The sequence below is a fragment of the Acanthaster planci genome, linkage group LG12, assembly GCF_054643075.1.
Source record: "Acanthaster planci isolate LZ-2023a linkage group LG12, COTS_SCS, whole genome shotgun sequence".
In the NCBI taxonomy this organism is placed as follows: domain Eukaryota; kingdom Metazoa; phylum Echinodermata; class Asteroidea; order Valvatida; family Acanthasteridae; genus Acanthaster; species Acanthaster planci.
Window position 1 is genome coordinate 6,213,691 of NC_141788.1, and position 15,609 is coordinate 6,229,299.

General features: G+C 38.7%; 2 protein-coding genes across 4 annotated transcripts in view; one reads left to right on the plus strand and one right to left on the minus strand.

Moving 5' to 3' along the window:
* Positions 1-2,407: 2,407 nt before the first annotated feature.
* Positions 2,408-10,128, plus strand: LOC110977736 (protein PAXX-like). Of its 2 annotated transcripts, none has more exons than XM_022232131.2 (8): positions 2,408-2,488; positions 2,953-3,138; positions 4,708-4,768; positions 5,273-5,322; positions 5,687-5,877; positions 6,040-6,108; positions 7,828-7,909; positions 8,594-10,128. In XM_022232131.2, exons 2-8 carry the CDS (start codon positions 3,017-3,019, stop codon positions 8,625-8,627), a joined length of 609 nt encoding a protein of 202 aa, XP_022087823.2. In that variant the 5' UTR covers positions 2,408-2,488; positions 2,953-3,016; the 3' UTR covers positions 8,628-10,128. The 2 variants fall into 2 exon arrangements, with proteins under 2 accessions (XP_022087823.2, XP_022087824.2); XM_022232132.2 differs by lacking the exon at positions 2,408-2,488 and having other exon boundaries at positions 2,563-3,138; positions 8,594-8,628; positions 9,527-10,128.
* Positions 4,982-15,609, minus strand: part of pif1 (PIF1 5'-to-3' DNA helicase) — a 72,336-nt gene continuing 61,708 nt past the window's right edge. For both annotated transcript variants that reach the window (XM_022232114.2, XM_022232115.2), the window contains 6 exons: positions 15,245-15,370; positions 13,488-13,594; positions 12,653-12,792; positions 12,095-12,289; positions 11,424-11,569; positions 4,982-9,732 (listed from right to left, as the gene is read on the minus strand). In XM_022232114.2, coding sequence (XP_022087806.2) covers positions 9,493-9,732; positions 11,424-11,569; positions 12,095-12,289; positions 12,653-12,792; positions 13,488-13,594; positions 15,245-15,370 — 954 coding nt within the window. In that variant the 3' untranslated portion in view covers positions 4,982-9,492. The remainder of the gene's footprint in view (positions 9,733-11,423; positions 11,570-12,094; positions 12,290-12,652; positions 12,793-13,487; positions 13,595-15,244; positions 15,371-15,609) is intronic.

Consider the following 15,609-nt stretch of genomic DNA (forward strand, 5'->3'; position numbering starts at 1 on the left):
TAAAAAAATAAAGAAAAAAATAAGAAATTTTTTGGTCCCAAATGATAGCCCGTGGCTTGATTTGGATGCAAAATGCATCCAAACCTGGATTGCGAGTCATTTTCAGTGATTTTTCAAGGGGTCACCAAAAAAACAGTGCCCTCGGGGAAAAAGGCTATAACTCCATGGACCTTTGACGTATGACCCCTAAACTTAAGCACAAGGTAGATGAAGAGTTGCGCTAACTTTTCTGTAAGTTTCAGGGTCAAAAATCACGGGAGTCAAAAGTTACTTAGGGTCACCGAACGGGGACACCCCTTCTAACCCTAACCCTAACCCTAACCCACACCCTAACCCTAACCCTAACCCACACCCTAACCCTAACCCCTAACCCTAACCCTAACCCTAACCCTTACCCTAACCCTAACAACCCTAACCCTAACCCTAACAACCCTAACCCTAACCCTAACAACCCTAACCCTAACCCTAACACCCTAACCCTCTAACCCTAACACCCTAACCCTAACCCTCTAACCCTAACAATCCTAACAACCCTAACCCTAACAACCCTAACAACCCTAACCCTAACCCCCTAACTCTAACCCCCTAACCCTAAACCCTAACAACCCTAACCCTTACACTTTTGTACATACCCATATGTTTTGTACACGTCTGGAAACTGGCCACATGAAACTCCCTTGTAACAACTAAACAGATATACTTGAGTCGCCATACTTCTACGCAAATGACCACAAGCAGACACTCTTCCTTTTGTATAAATTTGGTTCGCATTGGAGTCGCAGTTCAACAGTTATAGCCGATTCAAGTCTTCCCTATTAGTTGTGTACAAACTTTATACTTCGAAAAACTGGCGCTAAGGCCCGATATGCATTAATACACATACCCTATGGCTCTACTCTATACCCAGCCTAAAGGGAACACCCCACAGGATATAAAGCGGTACCATTCGAAAGAGTACTTCAAGGCAAACAACTTTCTCTCAGACTCCATCCTCGTATCTCGTACAACACCAAAGTTATGACGTCACTTCCGGGCAATTTTTTAAAAAAATAAAGAAAAAAATAAGAAATTTTTTGGTCCCAAATGATAGCCCGTGGCTTGATTCGGATGCAAAATGCATCCAAACCTGGATCGCGAGTCATTTTCAGTGATTTTTCAAGGGGTCACCAAAAAAACCAGTGCCCTCGGGAAAAAGGCTATAACTCCATGGACCTTTGACGTATGACCCTTAAACTTAAACACAAGGTAGATGAAGAGTTGCGCTACCTTTTCTGTAAGTTTCAGGGTCAAAGGTCACGGGAGTCAAAAGTTATTTAGGGTCACCGAACGGGGACACCCCTTCTAACCCTAACCCTTACCCTAGAAAGAAATATTTTGGGTCCCAGAAGATAGCCCGTGGCCTGATTCAGATGCAAAATATGTCTAAACCTGGATCGCAAGTTATCTTCAGTGATTTTTAAGCGTTTTCTTCACACAAATTTTGGGGGTCAACAAAGAAAGTAGTACCCTGCTAAATCACAGAAATATGGAACATACTAAATAATGTCCACGGACCAGCCCAGGAGACTGGAGCAATTGTGAACATCAGCGTTCAGTCTCGATGATCAAGGTCTTAAACGTTATTCCCATTCATAAATACTTTCTGGTTCAAAGAGTCAAAAGAAGTCAACATATGATGGATTTCCAACGATTTTGTCACGGTCCTAAAACGTAACTTTCATTTTCTCAAACACCTCCGTTCATTTTATGGTTCATGTATATTCCTTTTGAAAGTTATCCAATAGAATCCCCGTCAACAATCAATGGTTGTACTACGCCAAGTACGCACCCATCGGAAACAGTGCGAATTCAAACAGAAATAGGGCTGCCTGTGCGGGCTCTCAGGAAGAGGCGATTGGCCTCTGTTTTCTTCACTGGAAGTTCAAAATTATGGCCAGAAGATTACTTTTCGTTTCGAATTTATGGGGGTTATCCAAGAACTTGTTTATTCGCTTTTCCCCCAAAGACACCCTGAAAAAAATGGTAGTCAAACTATTTGCTCAGCTCTGAGTGTAGCCGCCCGCCTCTATATCCAAACTAGGCCCGCAATTTCAAGTTACGGGGCTTTTGTGAAAGAAATACCCCGAACTGGAAACTACCAGTGCCAAATTCGGGATTTATAGAAATGTTTCTATGATCCCTCCTGATTATAGTAAGTCACATTGTAAAACTCCCTGTGGGGTCAGAAAATATTAATAAGCTCGTGCGTAGAAACACGTCCATTTTATTGATAGAATGCACCCTTTTACGTGTGACTGGTGGCCTATTAATTATCTGCGCAAATAAAATAATACCCTAACGTTGGTGGCGCTAACCGCCCTGCCCGGTAAGTATAGTAGGGCATGCAAATAAGCCTAGTGCTCGGAGGAGCTCGAAGTCACTAACTTCCGTGTGCTTCCAGGTTCACATGGCGTCTCAACGCTACGGGTTTTGGAATCGAATTTTTGTGGTGAATTGGTTTGCAGCCCTAAAAAGCTATTAAACCAAATCTTCCCCTGTCAGCACATCTGCTTAATATATACCTGCTAAGAAGGGGATAATAGTAGTTTCAGAGCATGAGACGGATTATTTTTGGGGAAAAAATGATATTTTGGTTCATCAATTTCTCGCTTCCACCCGCTGTCACTCCATTCATACCGTTCGCGTTTATCCGACTGCGCATGCGTTGAGCCCACCAATGACCGCGCTTGCTGATCTCATTTTTTCAAAAAATACTATGTCTCATGCTCTGAAACTACTATTATCCCCTTCTTAGTAAGTAAAGATCAAACAGATTTGTTGGAAGGGGAAAATTTGGTTCAATAGCTTTTTAAGGCTGCAAGCCAATTCACCACAAAAATTCGATTCCAACCCCCCCCCCCCATAGCGTTACGTTGAGACGCCATGTACATTACATTTAAACCTTCCTACCAGTTTTCTCCATGCTCTAAGGCACACGGCCGTGTATTGAATAACACTCAGCCACAGTAAATTTACCATGTCATCTGCCAAATCTTTGGCTGAAGAAGGGGAAGTTGCACAGATAAAAGCCGTAGTCGATTGCGGCTCTGGGCGGTTTTTGACGTTCACATCCTGTATTGGAGACTGCTGGATAGTTCAGTAAGTCGAATCTCGGCGCCGACGGTCGGCTACTACTACTACTGACTGAGCCTAGTACTAGTAGGCCGAGCCTACCATCCACTACTACTAGTACTACTACTGTTACTACTATACTAGGCCAAGAACAGATCATTTTTATTGTTCACGTTATTGGTCCTGTCATGCCTGTTGAGCAATTAGCAGTAGAATCAGAAAATGAACAACCCCTGAATATACACAACATCATTTGACACGCTGTACTGTGCACCAATGTATTATTAATTAGGTTATTGTAACCTTGTGCTGTGTTAGGCCTACACCCCAACAGTCCCATCTATGGGTCAGCACTAGCTAGCTCAACTGAGCGAAGCGTTCCTCTTTTTATCTGTAGGCCTACATGTAGGTCGGGGCAGACATCCGGGAGTTTCGCAAATTAGAAATAGGTAGAAATCAATGAAAACAACTGTAACAAATGCATTGATCAAAGAAATGATCCTGATGATTGTGGAAAACGATCCTCTGACTGGCTTGTGCATGCGGACGTTGCATTGCCATGGTCGCTGTTTTCATCGGTTACTACCTGCCATTTTGTGAGTCCCGGATGTTCCCACCGACCCATAGTTGAAACAGTACGTCTATGGTTACAGTGCTGAAGTTGGGCTGGCCCAATTATTGATGGCCAATCTCTGTAGAATATTTCTCATCCTTCTCCAAATTCATGCAGTTTACTCCTGACATAATTCATCGAAATATGAAACTTAATCTGTATTAACACATTTTTCTAATAGAGCAAATTGATGATGTCAACAAAATGACTTTGGCAAATGCAGTGGCACAGTTTGGCCGGCCCTACTATACATCTACATGGTACTACAGTTTAGCTGGTCCATAGTTGGGACTAATGCTATACATGTGGTTTTTGGAACTATTAGGTTTTGAATTAAAAGAACTCCAACTCACTACTCCTTGTGACTTGGAGCAATTGTTATTTAAATGGGGTTGTGATACTGTTTGGTTTTTGAATTGAGCTTTATTTAGTAACTGATCTGGTGGCGCAAACTCCGCTTTTCAATCAAATGTTCCTGTGAGAGCAACAAAAGTCCTCGCTGTGTGACTTGTAAGCTAATATCATTAGAACTGTGCTGTGTAACTATGAGAGATTGCAAGTTCTTGGAATATATGGCCAAACTTCACAACAGAGGACAGTAGGGAACCCATTTGATACTACAAAAAAAATGAGAGGTCTTAAGCGTGAACAAAGAGGAAAAACAGGGGATCTCCAGTCGTAGCCGAACACATAAGTTTATGCGTGTGTGTGTGTGCATAGACCACAGTGCAGTTTACATGTATTTGCATAAGATTTGTGCACAGTATCTTCTGAACATAAGTACAGTAGTGGTACGTGCGTGTACATATGTACTAGTGTAGAGAGTACCGAAATCACATCCAGGAAGGCGTGAGAACCAGCATGTGAACAACATGCATGCATACTCCATTCGTTTGTATGGCACTTCCTGGTTCTAAATGGTGTCACACTTTGCTACTCAATAGGTGTACAACTTAATTGGCTCCTTTTTTTTACCTGCACAGTGTAACAGATGGCATTGATGTATGGAGATCAATCATGGACAAGACCAGTCTTGACTCCCATGTAAGTATGGCTAGCTATTTGGAGGATATACTGTTAAAGAACATCATAGTTTAGGCTAACTTTGAAATATGTGCTGCTTCGTGCCAAATGAGAAGATCCAATTATCATTCCCAATTTTTCTTCAGTGGCCAACAGTTCATTACGAATTCCCTTAATTTGTAATGTAAACTTTAAAACTTATTTAAAATAACATTAACAATTTATGTTGCTACATTTTGAAAAATAATTCTTGTGGTACTATATTTTATTACATTGCAGATTACATGTGTGAGCTTACTCAAAAGACAGCTATGAGAGCTGTGGTTTCTTCAATCTGAAATGTTCTTTAGCCAACCTAAAGCTGGTATCCAGAAAAGGATTTCACCCATTTTAAACATTTTTGTACATGCGAGCTCTACCTAAATCAGATTCATGAAATAACACAGTCATCTCAGAATATCTAAAAACGAATATGTGACCTCATAAAATAAGTTTAATACTAATCATAGGGTTTTTTCCTTGCAGAGAGAGCTAGCAGAGGTGGCAAGCTATGAAGCTTACTTTACACGGTTCAAGTATGTGCGGGCTTTTGTTACTACTTCTGCTTAAAATTGTGAAAAGTGATTGTGCAAAATATCAAGTAATTTCTATATTGTGATACTTTAAATACAGTAGTGATAGTTGATTTAGCCGAGTATATCCTTTATCTGATTGTAGAATTCCTTTTTTCCATTGAGGAGATGGTTAATACATCATTTACCTTTTCACTAGAATTTGTGTGAAGTATTCCATCCTTTCTTTGGACAAAACAGTAGTTTGTGTTTTCAGCAGTTAAAAAGGTTTACAAAAATTAAGCATGGGGATTTGTTTCTCAAATGCAACTTCATGCACATACTAGTACTTTGTCTAATGCTTTCATTCTCTGTTACCTACATTTAGGAAGGCATTTACTGTGGGGGATTTACAGATCACAAAACAAGCTCATAAAGTTAGCCTGGATGTAGGGACAGGATCAATAGCATTGAGGTATGATCTGTATGAAGCTACAGCCAGTGAGAGGAAATCAGATCTAAAGAGTGTCCTCTTTTGGTTAGCAGAAACAGTAATTGGAGTGACCAATAAACTTACAAGTGAGTAGTTTGAAGTTATGTCTCTCTCAATTTGTTCTACCTTCATGTGTAAATATTTGTTTGAACCCTGGATTTTCCTTATAAAAAAAGTATAATTGATCATGATCCCAATATCTTTGAATGGTGACTAAACTGTAAGAATACAAGTATTTTTGTTCACAGAATGTGAAGAGGAACTTAATTTAGTGAAGGGACAAAAAGGAGCAAGTCTAGTTGCCACTGCCCTACCAGGTATGTCATTCATTGCTGGTTACACATGCATTGTCCTTACCCTGGCACTTCTCTGTTCTCAATTAAAAAAAACAAATTAACGAAAATAGAATGAGTGCAACTGTAAATACAAATCCCTTTTGAAAAGCACCTTAGCTAGTTATAGGAATGGTTAAAGCAGTGTTCACCATGAGTGTTCACCATGTGTAATAATGGAATTTGTGTAAATGTGCAGTGTAACAAGCAGGAGCTAATGAAGTGTGGGACTATGTCTGTGTGTGCACGTGTCCTTTTACCTTCATTAAACCAATTTCGCCCACAAAAGAACTCAGGTTTTTAAAGGAATAAGTATGTGCTTGATCAGTCTTTGAATCAGGAGAATGGACATTTATAGTGGCCCGAGCCAAAGGCAAGGGAAATTGAGCGTCCATGTGCTTGTCCTTTAGCAAGCACATGTATACATGTAGATGTATTCCCATTCATTAATACCATTTGAGTTACAAAGCTAAAAGAAGATATAAATTGCTAACAATTTCGTTCTACAATTTTACTTCATGTTTTCAAACACCCCTCTAGCCATTATCATGCTTTGCGCCCCTCATGAGTTGTAAACCATTTTTACATCAAGATTGACAAGTGCTTTGCGTATTTTTTGTGAGGTGGAGCAGAATGGCATGAGCCAGTGTAGTGTGAATTAAATTGGATCTTTCAAAATGCGGAGTCATGGATACTGCTGTACAAGTGCTAGCAAAGCCTGAACATTTCAGTTCCTAATATTGGGGAAAAGGGGCCAGAGTTTTAGGGGTCTAAATTCATATGATGCCAGAAAAAGTATTTAAGATCAGGTAGCAAATTCTTTGTTGACCATTTCATACTGGTCATGACCAGTATGAATGGATAAACTGTATTTAACTACGAATGGATAAACTGTATTTAACTACGAATGGATAAACTGTATTTAACTACATGTAGAAATGTTTGTTGTTTCAAATACCAGTGCTCATAATTATCCAAAATTGGTTGCACTCATGCATGATATGGCACTCAAGTTCACATTTCTAAGCCACAGTGCTAGGTGGTCAAACATTATTCTGGAGTTATATGCAGGATAATAAGCCTTTTTTAGTGCACCAAGTGTATATCTGATTGTACATGAACATAAATTGAATTCCCCAGACTAAAGACACTGTTGCTATAGCTTGTACATGTAATTCGGGGCAAGCTTTTTCGTAGCAACCACCATCTCTGGAATGGACTGATTCCTTTATGCCCTTATCCATTGAAAACAGCATATTGAGGCAAAGCGTCTGTTATGTAACTAGGGAAAAGCTTACCCCGAATCACAGGGTATAGCAACATTGTCTTCAGTATGAAGAATTCAAATTGTTATGTTCACGTGAATTTACAGAACTCGGTTTACCAGATTTATTTAGATTTAACTCGCAAAAGGCTTATTCTTTGGCTAACATAAAGAGACTGATATACATAACCAAGGACCTAAATTTTCATGCTTCTTCACTGAAAGTGTCCCTCTGTCACAGAGTTCCTTTCAAATTTGGGTTTTGCATAATTCTGCCCTGTTTTCTTAAATCGATGTCTTACAATAGTGCCCAGCATACATGTAATTGTTTTCCGTGAAAAATTTACCTGCACTTGTTCCAAATACTAACGGCTAACAAACAGCAAGAGATTAGCTTTCATAAGTGCCAGCTTTTAATTTGTTGTTTCTATACACTATAGATATTGATTCTAAAAAGAGGTCGGGACAGGTCAGAGTGCAAAAGCAGCAAGGTCATAGCATAGTCAACCCAAGCAGTAAAAAGTGAGTTTGCTCCAATACCCTAACATGCTTTCTTTGTGAATGGAGTATCTGCCAGTACCTGAGCCATCATGCTAAAAGTTTCTTTACGTTCAATAGTTACTACGGTATTTTTATGGTTCAAGCCTTGTAGTTCAATACACATACATGTATACTGTAGGTCATCTACAGTGTATGTACCTTTTTATATTGACAGTTTACTACTTATTTTTTTCACTTTCCTCTCCTTTCACATTCACAAAAGCTTTGCATTTAATTACAAAAACGAGTCTATGAATATTGCGATTTTCAAGCATATCCAAGAGGATGTCTTTGACTTGAACTGATGTGTCATCTTATTGTGTGTGCAGGTATGGCATACACAGTGTGGACCTACATGTACTTGCATAATGTACTTGGCATACGTCCACCAAATGTTTTTCCCCTCTATAAAACAGCTTTTCAGAGACATTTGAGGGTCAGGGCTATCTGGGGCAAATGAGGAAAAAGGAGCATTTTGCTGAACTCTCTTGATCACAGAACAAAGCAATGTCCATACTACCGATATGTAGGTGAAACAATTGTATTTAACCAAAATTATTTGGTTTTTAACCAAAACAAATCGGCAATTAAATTGCTGATTCGTGATAAAAACTGAGTCATTTCATGCAATTTTTAAAATTTTTTCTGGATTTGTTTGTTGTACAGACGGAAAGCTGCCAAAGGGGTTCAGTTTGACTGAGGTTGGTATTCATCACTGATGAGGTGAAACAAATGAACAATTTGTGAGGCAAATGTTATGAAATGATTGTGGGCAACTTAATCAAGCTTGATGGACTTGCTCACTGCAAAGTTACTTTACAACATTTTTTGGTTTGTAAATGCAAATGTAAAAGTGTTACTTTTCATAAAAATTGAGGTAAGCATGTAGTAAACATTTTCACCAAATATCAGAGTTCCATAAGATTAGCATGGCCTCACTTCATCATCAATAGTACAATTGTACACTACGAAGTAAATGAAAGCTTTGGATTTATTTTATGTTTGTAGTATATGTATTGAATTATTCACGAGATTCAGACACTTCTGACATCGTGTATGTGGTTTAAGTTGTCAGTCCACACCAGCAGTGTTTCATTTTGGGATTTCCAGTGATTTATTAAAGCTTATTATACATAAAAATCATACGAAGGGTTAAAACTACAGTATACAATCCAACATTATGTTTTGTTTTGGTATTTACACTGTATATTTATTGTCCGGAAAAATTCTAAGGTTTATAATTAGCACTGATATTTTGATTAAAACATTTTAAAACCTTGCACTTAAAAGTAATGTATGAAGAGTCTTCCAAACATTCCTGTGCAATTCTGCTGTCTTATTTGTGAATTTTGAAAATGGCGATTTCAACATTTTCCAAATCATACATAATAACTACATGTATGTCCTTCAGTACAAAAAGATAATTTACATCTCACAATCTGCTGCCAACCTTTTTGTTATTTATGTGTGCATTTGCTCTTTGTTATTCCAATTTCCATGAAAGTTGTTTGGCGAAAGAATTAGACTTTTATTACCTTGTGACAAAACCTGATCTGATTTGATTGTCAGTAATGTCTGATATTCTCCTTCTCTTCGTAGTCATCAGTGCTTGGCTGCAACATGCGCTGTTCTCGACGCATCTCATGATAGAATTTCAGCACATCTGGGTGGGCATGCACACAAGCTTTGTCAAAGTCAATCACACGTAGCCCCTCCAGGCTTCGTGCTCGAGACAGGGCTACATAGGCCTGGCCGCATTCAAAGACACGAGATAGAGAAATTTCCACACAGTCCAGTGACATGCCCTGGAAAAAAAGATAAGCAAATACCCGTCCTGCTCTAATGTGAAGGTTTCACAATGCAAGAAATGGTGGAGCAAACAGACGGGGAGAAATACTGATATCGTTCAAAAGGCAACACATTTGCATTGTACGTGTATAACAACCTGTCAATGAACCAAGGTTTGGTGTAGACAAAAAGCTATCATCAACTTCCTGTGTCTGCTAGCCGATGCAATAGAAAGTGGCAAGTTTTATCAAGGATCATGGTTGACCATAGTTTGACTAACTCTGATCAAACACTTGCTGTTGGACTACAGTAGTCGACTATTCACATTCAGCCTTTTGAGGTTGGTCACATATTTGGTTTAAAAGGTTTTTAAAAAATGGAGAAAATAAAAATAACTAAATTAAGAGCACCAATACCATTGTAAACAGTGTATTTCATGGTATGTTCCATCACTGGTCCACAAAAATGAGACATTAAAAAATTCTTTGGCCTGACAACCTGAAAATATATCAGGATCCGCCTCTGATACAGTAAACCAACATGTTTACTTTGCTTTTTTACTATTACCTTGCCCATCTTTGACCTGACAATCAGTGGCCTATGGGGGACAACTTACCCCTTCTGACTTTTTCTTGCAAATACATACTTCATAGGTAAGAAAGTAATCAGTTTTATGCATGTATGGACTGGCAGTGAAGTCACTAGTGCATGTCTATGTCCCCTCGCGACTGTGGTGACCAGAAGAGGGCCCTATTTGAGGGAAACGGGACTCTTCTAGTCACTAACAGGCCCAAGAGGGCATGGACATACTAGTGACCAAATTTGGCCAGTCGATGTGTTTTTAACACACCACATACTAGAAAAATATTCTTTCAGGGTTTTAACTGTTTTAATTCAAGTTTTAATAGCACTTCAAAAGTTGCCCAAAAAATGAAGGTTCATTTCAGTTTTCATAGACGCAGTCTAATTTTGAGTTGCTGTATACAACTAGGAAAAGAAATCTTCCAGGGTTTGAACTGTTTCAATTCAGGACAACCTCCAGAGGGCGCAATAACCAGTCAAAAATTTTCAAGACTGGTACCTGACTCTGCACTAGTCTCTGGAACTGATGTGCACGCGCAATGTCTAGGTGTATGTCAAGTCACACCGACACCAAATTCATGTACTAGCCTATATTAGTGAACCACATGTGACTGTATTTCAGCCAATCAGGATAAAGATGAACCAAGAAGAGGTGTGTTATGAATTTATTTATAAAATATTAGCACCCACACCTTAAGAAAGCAACACCATGAAATAAAAGCCAGGCGGGCATCAGGACCGCAAGTAAGGTTTTTGATATTTTTTTCTCCCCCACATCATGTTGAATGAGCCTGGAGCCATATTCACTTTTGAATTTACTACCCCTGACACCAACAACTTGATATGCCATTGCTGACAATAGTTCCACTAGTCACTTGCACTTCAACTTCATTGCACATGCACTTGTTACATCATGAGCCAACCACAAGTTAACTACTGGTCCTTGATTGAATGAGCCCCATGGTTGAAAAAGCAAACTTGTAGATACTGAGATACATGTCCATGTATTTAGACTGTTTGGTCAGTGGCTCATGGGATTTCATAATCTTTTTGTATTTGTCTCTTTGGACATGTTGGATAAACCACTGTCCACAATTCTGAAAGATTTTCCTGGGATATTTCTCACCTGACTTTTATGTATTGAGATAGCCCAGGCTAGTTTGAGCGGGAGCTGTGTACGGCTAAGAGTGATCCCTGCACCAGCTCTGATTGGCCAGCGTTCCATCTTTACCATCTGCTCAATACCACACATGAACTTGACAACAGGAAGACCTTAAATGAGTGAAATGTGAAAGAATCATGTAAACACAACTTTTTTTCCATCAATCATTTGGCGAGGCTATTACCTGTGCTTATGTTTATTCAACCCTTTTTACAGAGCTCAAGGAACTGCTGATGTTGTTTTGACTTTTTCATTGGTTGAATAAGCTGCTCTCTAATTCTAACTGAGCATGCAGCCAGAAATTTAAGCTGCATAAATTTGTGAATTTGATAGACTTTGACAGAGTATTTTCCCATGATCTCTGAAAGACGAAAAAGACAGTTGGCTGAATCACTGGTTCCCCCAAATGCTCAAGAGGTCACATCATGCGTGAGCAGCATTTGGAAAAAACTTCTAATTACACTAAAAAATATATTACATGTAACAATAACACGTGCATAAAACCAATCTTTTCTTCGGGAGTTTGATTGAGCAAAACAATTTTTCAATTTGACAGAAAGATTTTATTGAAAAAAGCAATAGTAAAATTTGCAGGCTGAAGTCTGCCTGGCCCAAATTTTAATTGCAACATGTACCTGATTCTCCACCACCAAAGCCTGTCACCACCCCACGAGCTCCATTAACTAAACCTCGTTGAATATCCAGATTCTTCGCCAGCATTACCTGGGCTCCTACTCTCAGCTCCAATTTCTGTGGCACTGGACACTGGCTGTTGATGACACTGACAAGATTAGGGTCACTGTCTAGTGACTGGTATACTCTAGGGTCCCCTGTTGGTGTGTTGAGAATTTTAGAAACCCTTTCAAGTACGCTTGGTATGACTGAACAGTCTAATAAGTTCTTCCTAAGTATGACAAAAAGATGACTACATGTCAAAGCAGATAAATATGTTGACTAGAGAAAGGTAAGTAATATGCTTTAATGGAGTTCATGGAGTTAGTAATGAATGAACAATGTAAAACAAATTTGTCATGTGAAGCATTTCCTAGACAAATTTTATTTGCCAGATTTTTATCTTCCATATTATCCAATACATAGTTTGCTATCTTTCTTGAGGTGAAATCATACTGATGTACAAATTGATAGAAATACAGCAGTAAATAAGAGTTTCAAAAACACAGGGCCATTCTTACCTAGCAGTTTTCTAAGGTGAATCTGATTCAAGAGGTCAACATCTGCCTTGTGAGTACACAACTTGGTTGCTATAATACCGTTTCTGTCAATGCTGTGCTTGGCAGTCACTGTCAAATGGTCACACACTTCCTGTGAACATCTAGAAGTAAAAATGAACAGTCATTTTCATTTTTTAGTTTTTCTGAAAGTTTGGTAGATTCAGTGACACCACCACAATACAACCTTGTTTTTAAAGGTGTTACAACCGACTTACTACTTTCATCATATTCAGACTGGGGTTTTTAAGACTTTATTTTCACTTTAACAGACAAGTTGATCCCCCCAAAAAAAAATTAGAGACAGAACACCTGATTGACACAAAACTTTGTACGGACTACAGAGATTGAATACACGTCTTTAAAGATAACTGAATGATATTATGTTTATTACTTTAATTTAATGAAGTACACATACATGTATTTCAAGCATATTCTAAAATGTTGCTAAAATCCCAAGAGGAAAGTAGGAATAAGAGGATTGGAACAATAAAGAAGAAGCACACAAGAATTCAAGAAATTGAGATTCTGAAAATCTGTTCCTTATTACAGTACAGTTTTCTTTATAAAGAGAGTCAGCTGTATTTATTTTTCTGTTGTTACTAGCAAATCTATATTTGCAGATAAAGGCAATTTCTATAAAGTAGGGTAGGTCCGTATGGTTCTGTCAGTTATGTCTGTAAATTGTAAAAGATGAAATTAGACACCTGCATGCATGTATAATCATCAACTGCTTAAATTCACGGTACCCTATCACATGCTAGCTACATGTCCATGTAGTTCTAAAGAGCTGAAATACCTGCCAATACGTATTTTTTGAAGTATGTCAATGAAGACAGGGTCCTCTTGTCGTTTGACTTCCGTCAGTTCCATAGTCAACTGTATACACCTGTGCCAGGCCCGAGACTGTGAAAAGGGTGGTACAATTTGAATACGTAAACCATTACAGCTAATATTTTCAAGTGGACAGTGGTATCATTCAAATTGGCTACAGCGGTCTTCAACTTTTACGGTCTTTCACCTTTGTGGCCCAAATTTAAATCCCACCTATGCTGTATGTGATTCATTCCCAATTAAAGATGTTGCATGTTGCAGTGTTGCACAGGTTGCTGATCAACAACAAATTTGTTCTCAATACAGCAACTTGTTGCTTAGGTTTTAATTACAAAGGTACGTTGTACCAGCTTACTTTGTACATGTATACTTTCCATGCCAAACAGAAATTTATTTATTTTAATTTTTTTCAGGTCTTTGCTCCAGCCATCACTAACATGGTGGATGGCTTAAAGAACAAAGCAAAGCTTTAAATTTTCTCTCAAGTTTTCGCATAACAATCATGTAAATGTAATTAGCACAATCTATATGTACACAATTCCAAAGGGGTCCCCAGTTTACAAGCCCTGCGTTTTTGGAGACCTCCTCCACTTACTATCGATTACTTGCTTCATTTAAAAGTGTTAATGGATTCACTGTTTTGACATGTGTAAGTGGAAATAAACTGAACTGAAAGGTGCTGCATAGACATTTTTCCTCTGATGTCACGATCATGGTGGACCTACATGTATGATGTGTTGTGATGGTATTGAGTGAATAGTGTTGGGATGGAAGTCTACCTATTGAAGATAAACTAGTCAAGCATGCAGCGTTCGCACATGCGCTTGCACGTGGTTGTAGCTGTCCATAGAAATATACGCGATCACCGTGGCAAAGGTGGTCCACACATGGTGGTACTCTTTACATTTAGTCATGTGGGTGAAAAAGGTCTATAGAATCCTGTGATGTCACAATCATGCTGGACTGTGATGTTTTGTGATGGTAATCCACTTATTCGGAATAAACTAGTCAAGCATGCAGGATGTGCATGCAAGTGCATTTGTACAATGTTCAAGCTGCCCATAGGAATACATGCACATTGTATATGCAATCACCATGGTCAAAGCAGTCAAGATGTGGTGGTATTGTTTACATTTAGCGCGATCTAGTCATGTAGGTGAAAAAGGTCTATTAAATAAGCCTTTTGCAAGTTAAATTTGAATAAAATCTGGTACACTAGGGTTCCTGATTGCCTAGAAACATAATTTGAATTCCCCAGACTAAAGATACTGTTGCCGCTATACCTCATAATTCGGGGAAAGCTTTTGCATAGCAACCACCATCTCTGGAATGGACTGGCCATGGTACCTTTGTGCCCTTCTTATCCATTGAAATCATTATATTGGTGCAAGGCCTCTCTTATGTACATGTAACTTAGCAAAAGTTTGCCCAAATCACAATGTATACAGTACAAGTAGCAACAGTGCCTTTAGTATGGAGAATTCAAATTGTTATGTTCATGTAAGTGTCAGGTTTTTATTCAATTTAACTCACTTCACTGCTTTATTTCATTTCAGGAAAACCACAGGCAGCTGAATATTGTCAGTAAATGTACTATCTTAAACACTTGAATAAAAATACATGTACCGCTACATCAATTATACATGTACGCATCAATTTCAACATAAACTGTAACAATACCAGAAGACTGAATTGTTTATTGCATGTGTAAAAAGCGTGTACCTGAAAGCAGAAACTGCGTTTTTCTCCCGGTTTCGTAACTGGTGGTAGTTGTAGAAAGTCACCACAAACAATGAGCTGGATTCCTCCGAAAGGTTTATTGTTACCTTTGACTGCCCTGGCAATGGCCTACATAGATAAGCAATGGGAAAACCTGGATTAACTTTACTGCTGAGGAAGGGCTGTATACCTCAAAAGGGTTTCATCACGACATTTGGCATTCTGGGTAATGCCCTGAAGAGATAAAGTGAGGCAACTTAAGAAACCCAGCATTAACTCTCTTTTAGAAAAGAACTAACTGCCTCCCAAAGATTTGACATTTGCCTGAACTGCTTAACAGTGAAAACCTAATTACTCTTTATTTCAAA

Bases quoted from the DNA above. Each gene is read 5' to 3' on its own strand.
- LOC110977736 (XM_022232131.2), top strand. From the start codon at position 3,017: ATGTCATCTGCCAAATCTTTGGCTGAAGAAGGGGAAGTTGCACAGATA. The intron at 3,139-4,707 runs GTAAGTCGAATC...TTACCTGCACAG, and splicing joins GGAGACTGCTGGATAGTTCA to TGTAACAGATGGCATTGATG. The intron at 5,323-5,686 runs GTATGTGCGGGC...ACCTACATTTAG, and splicing joins GCTTACTTTACACGGTTCAA to GAAGGCATTTACTGTGGGGG.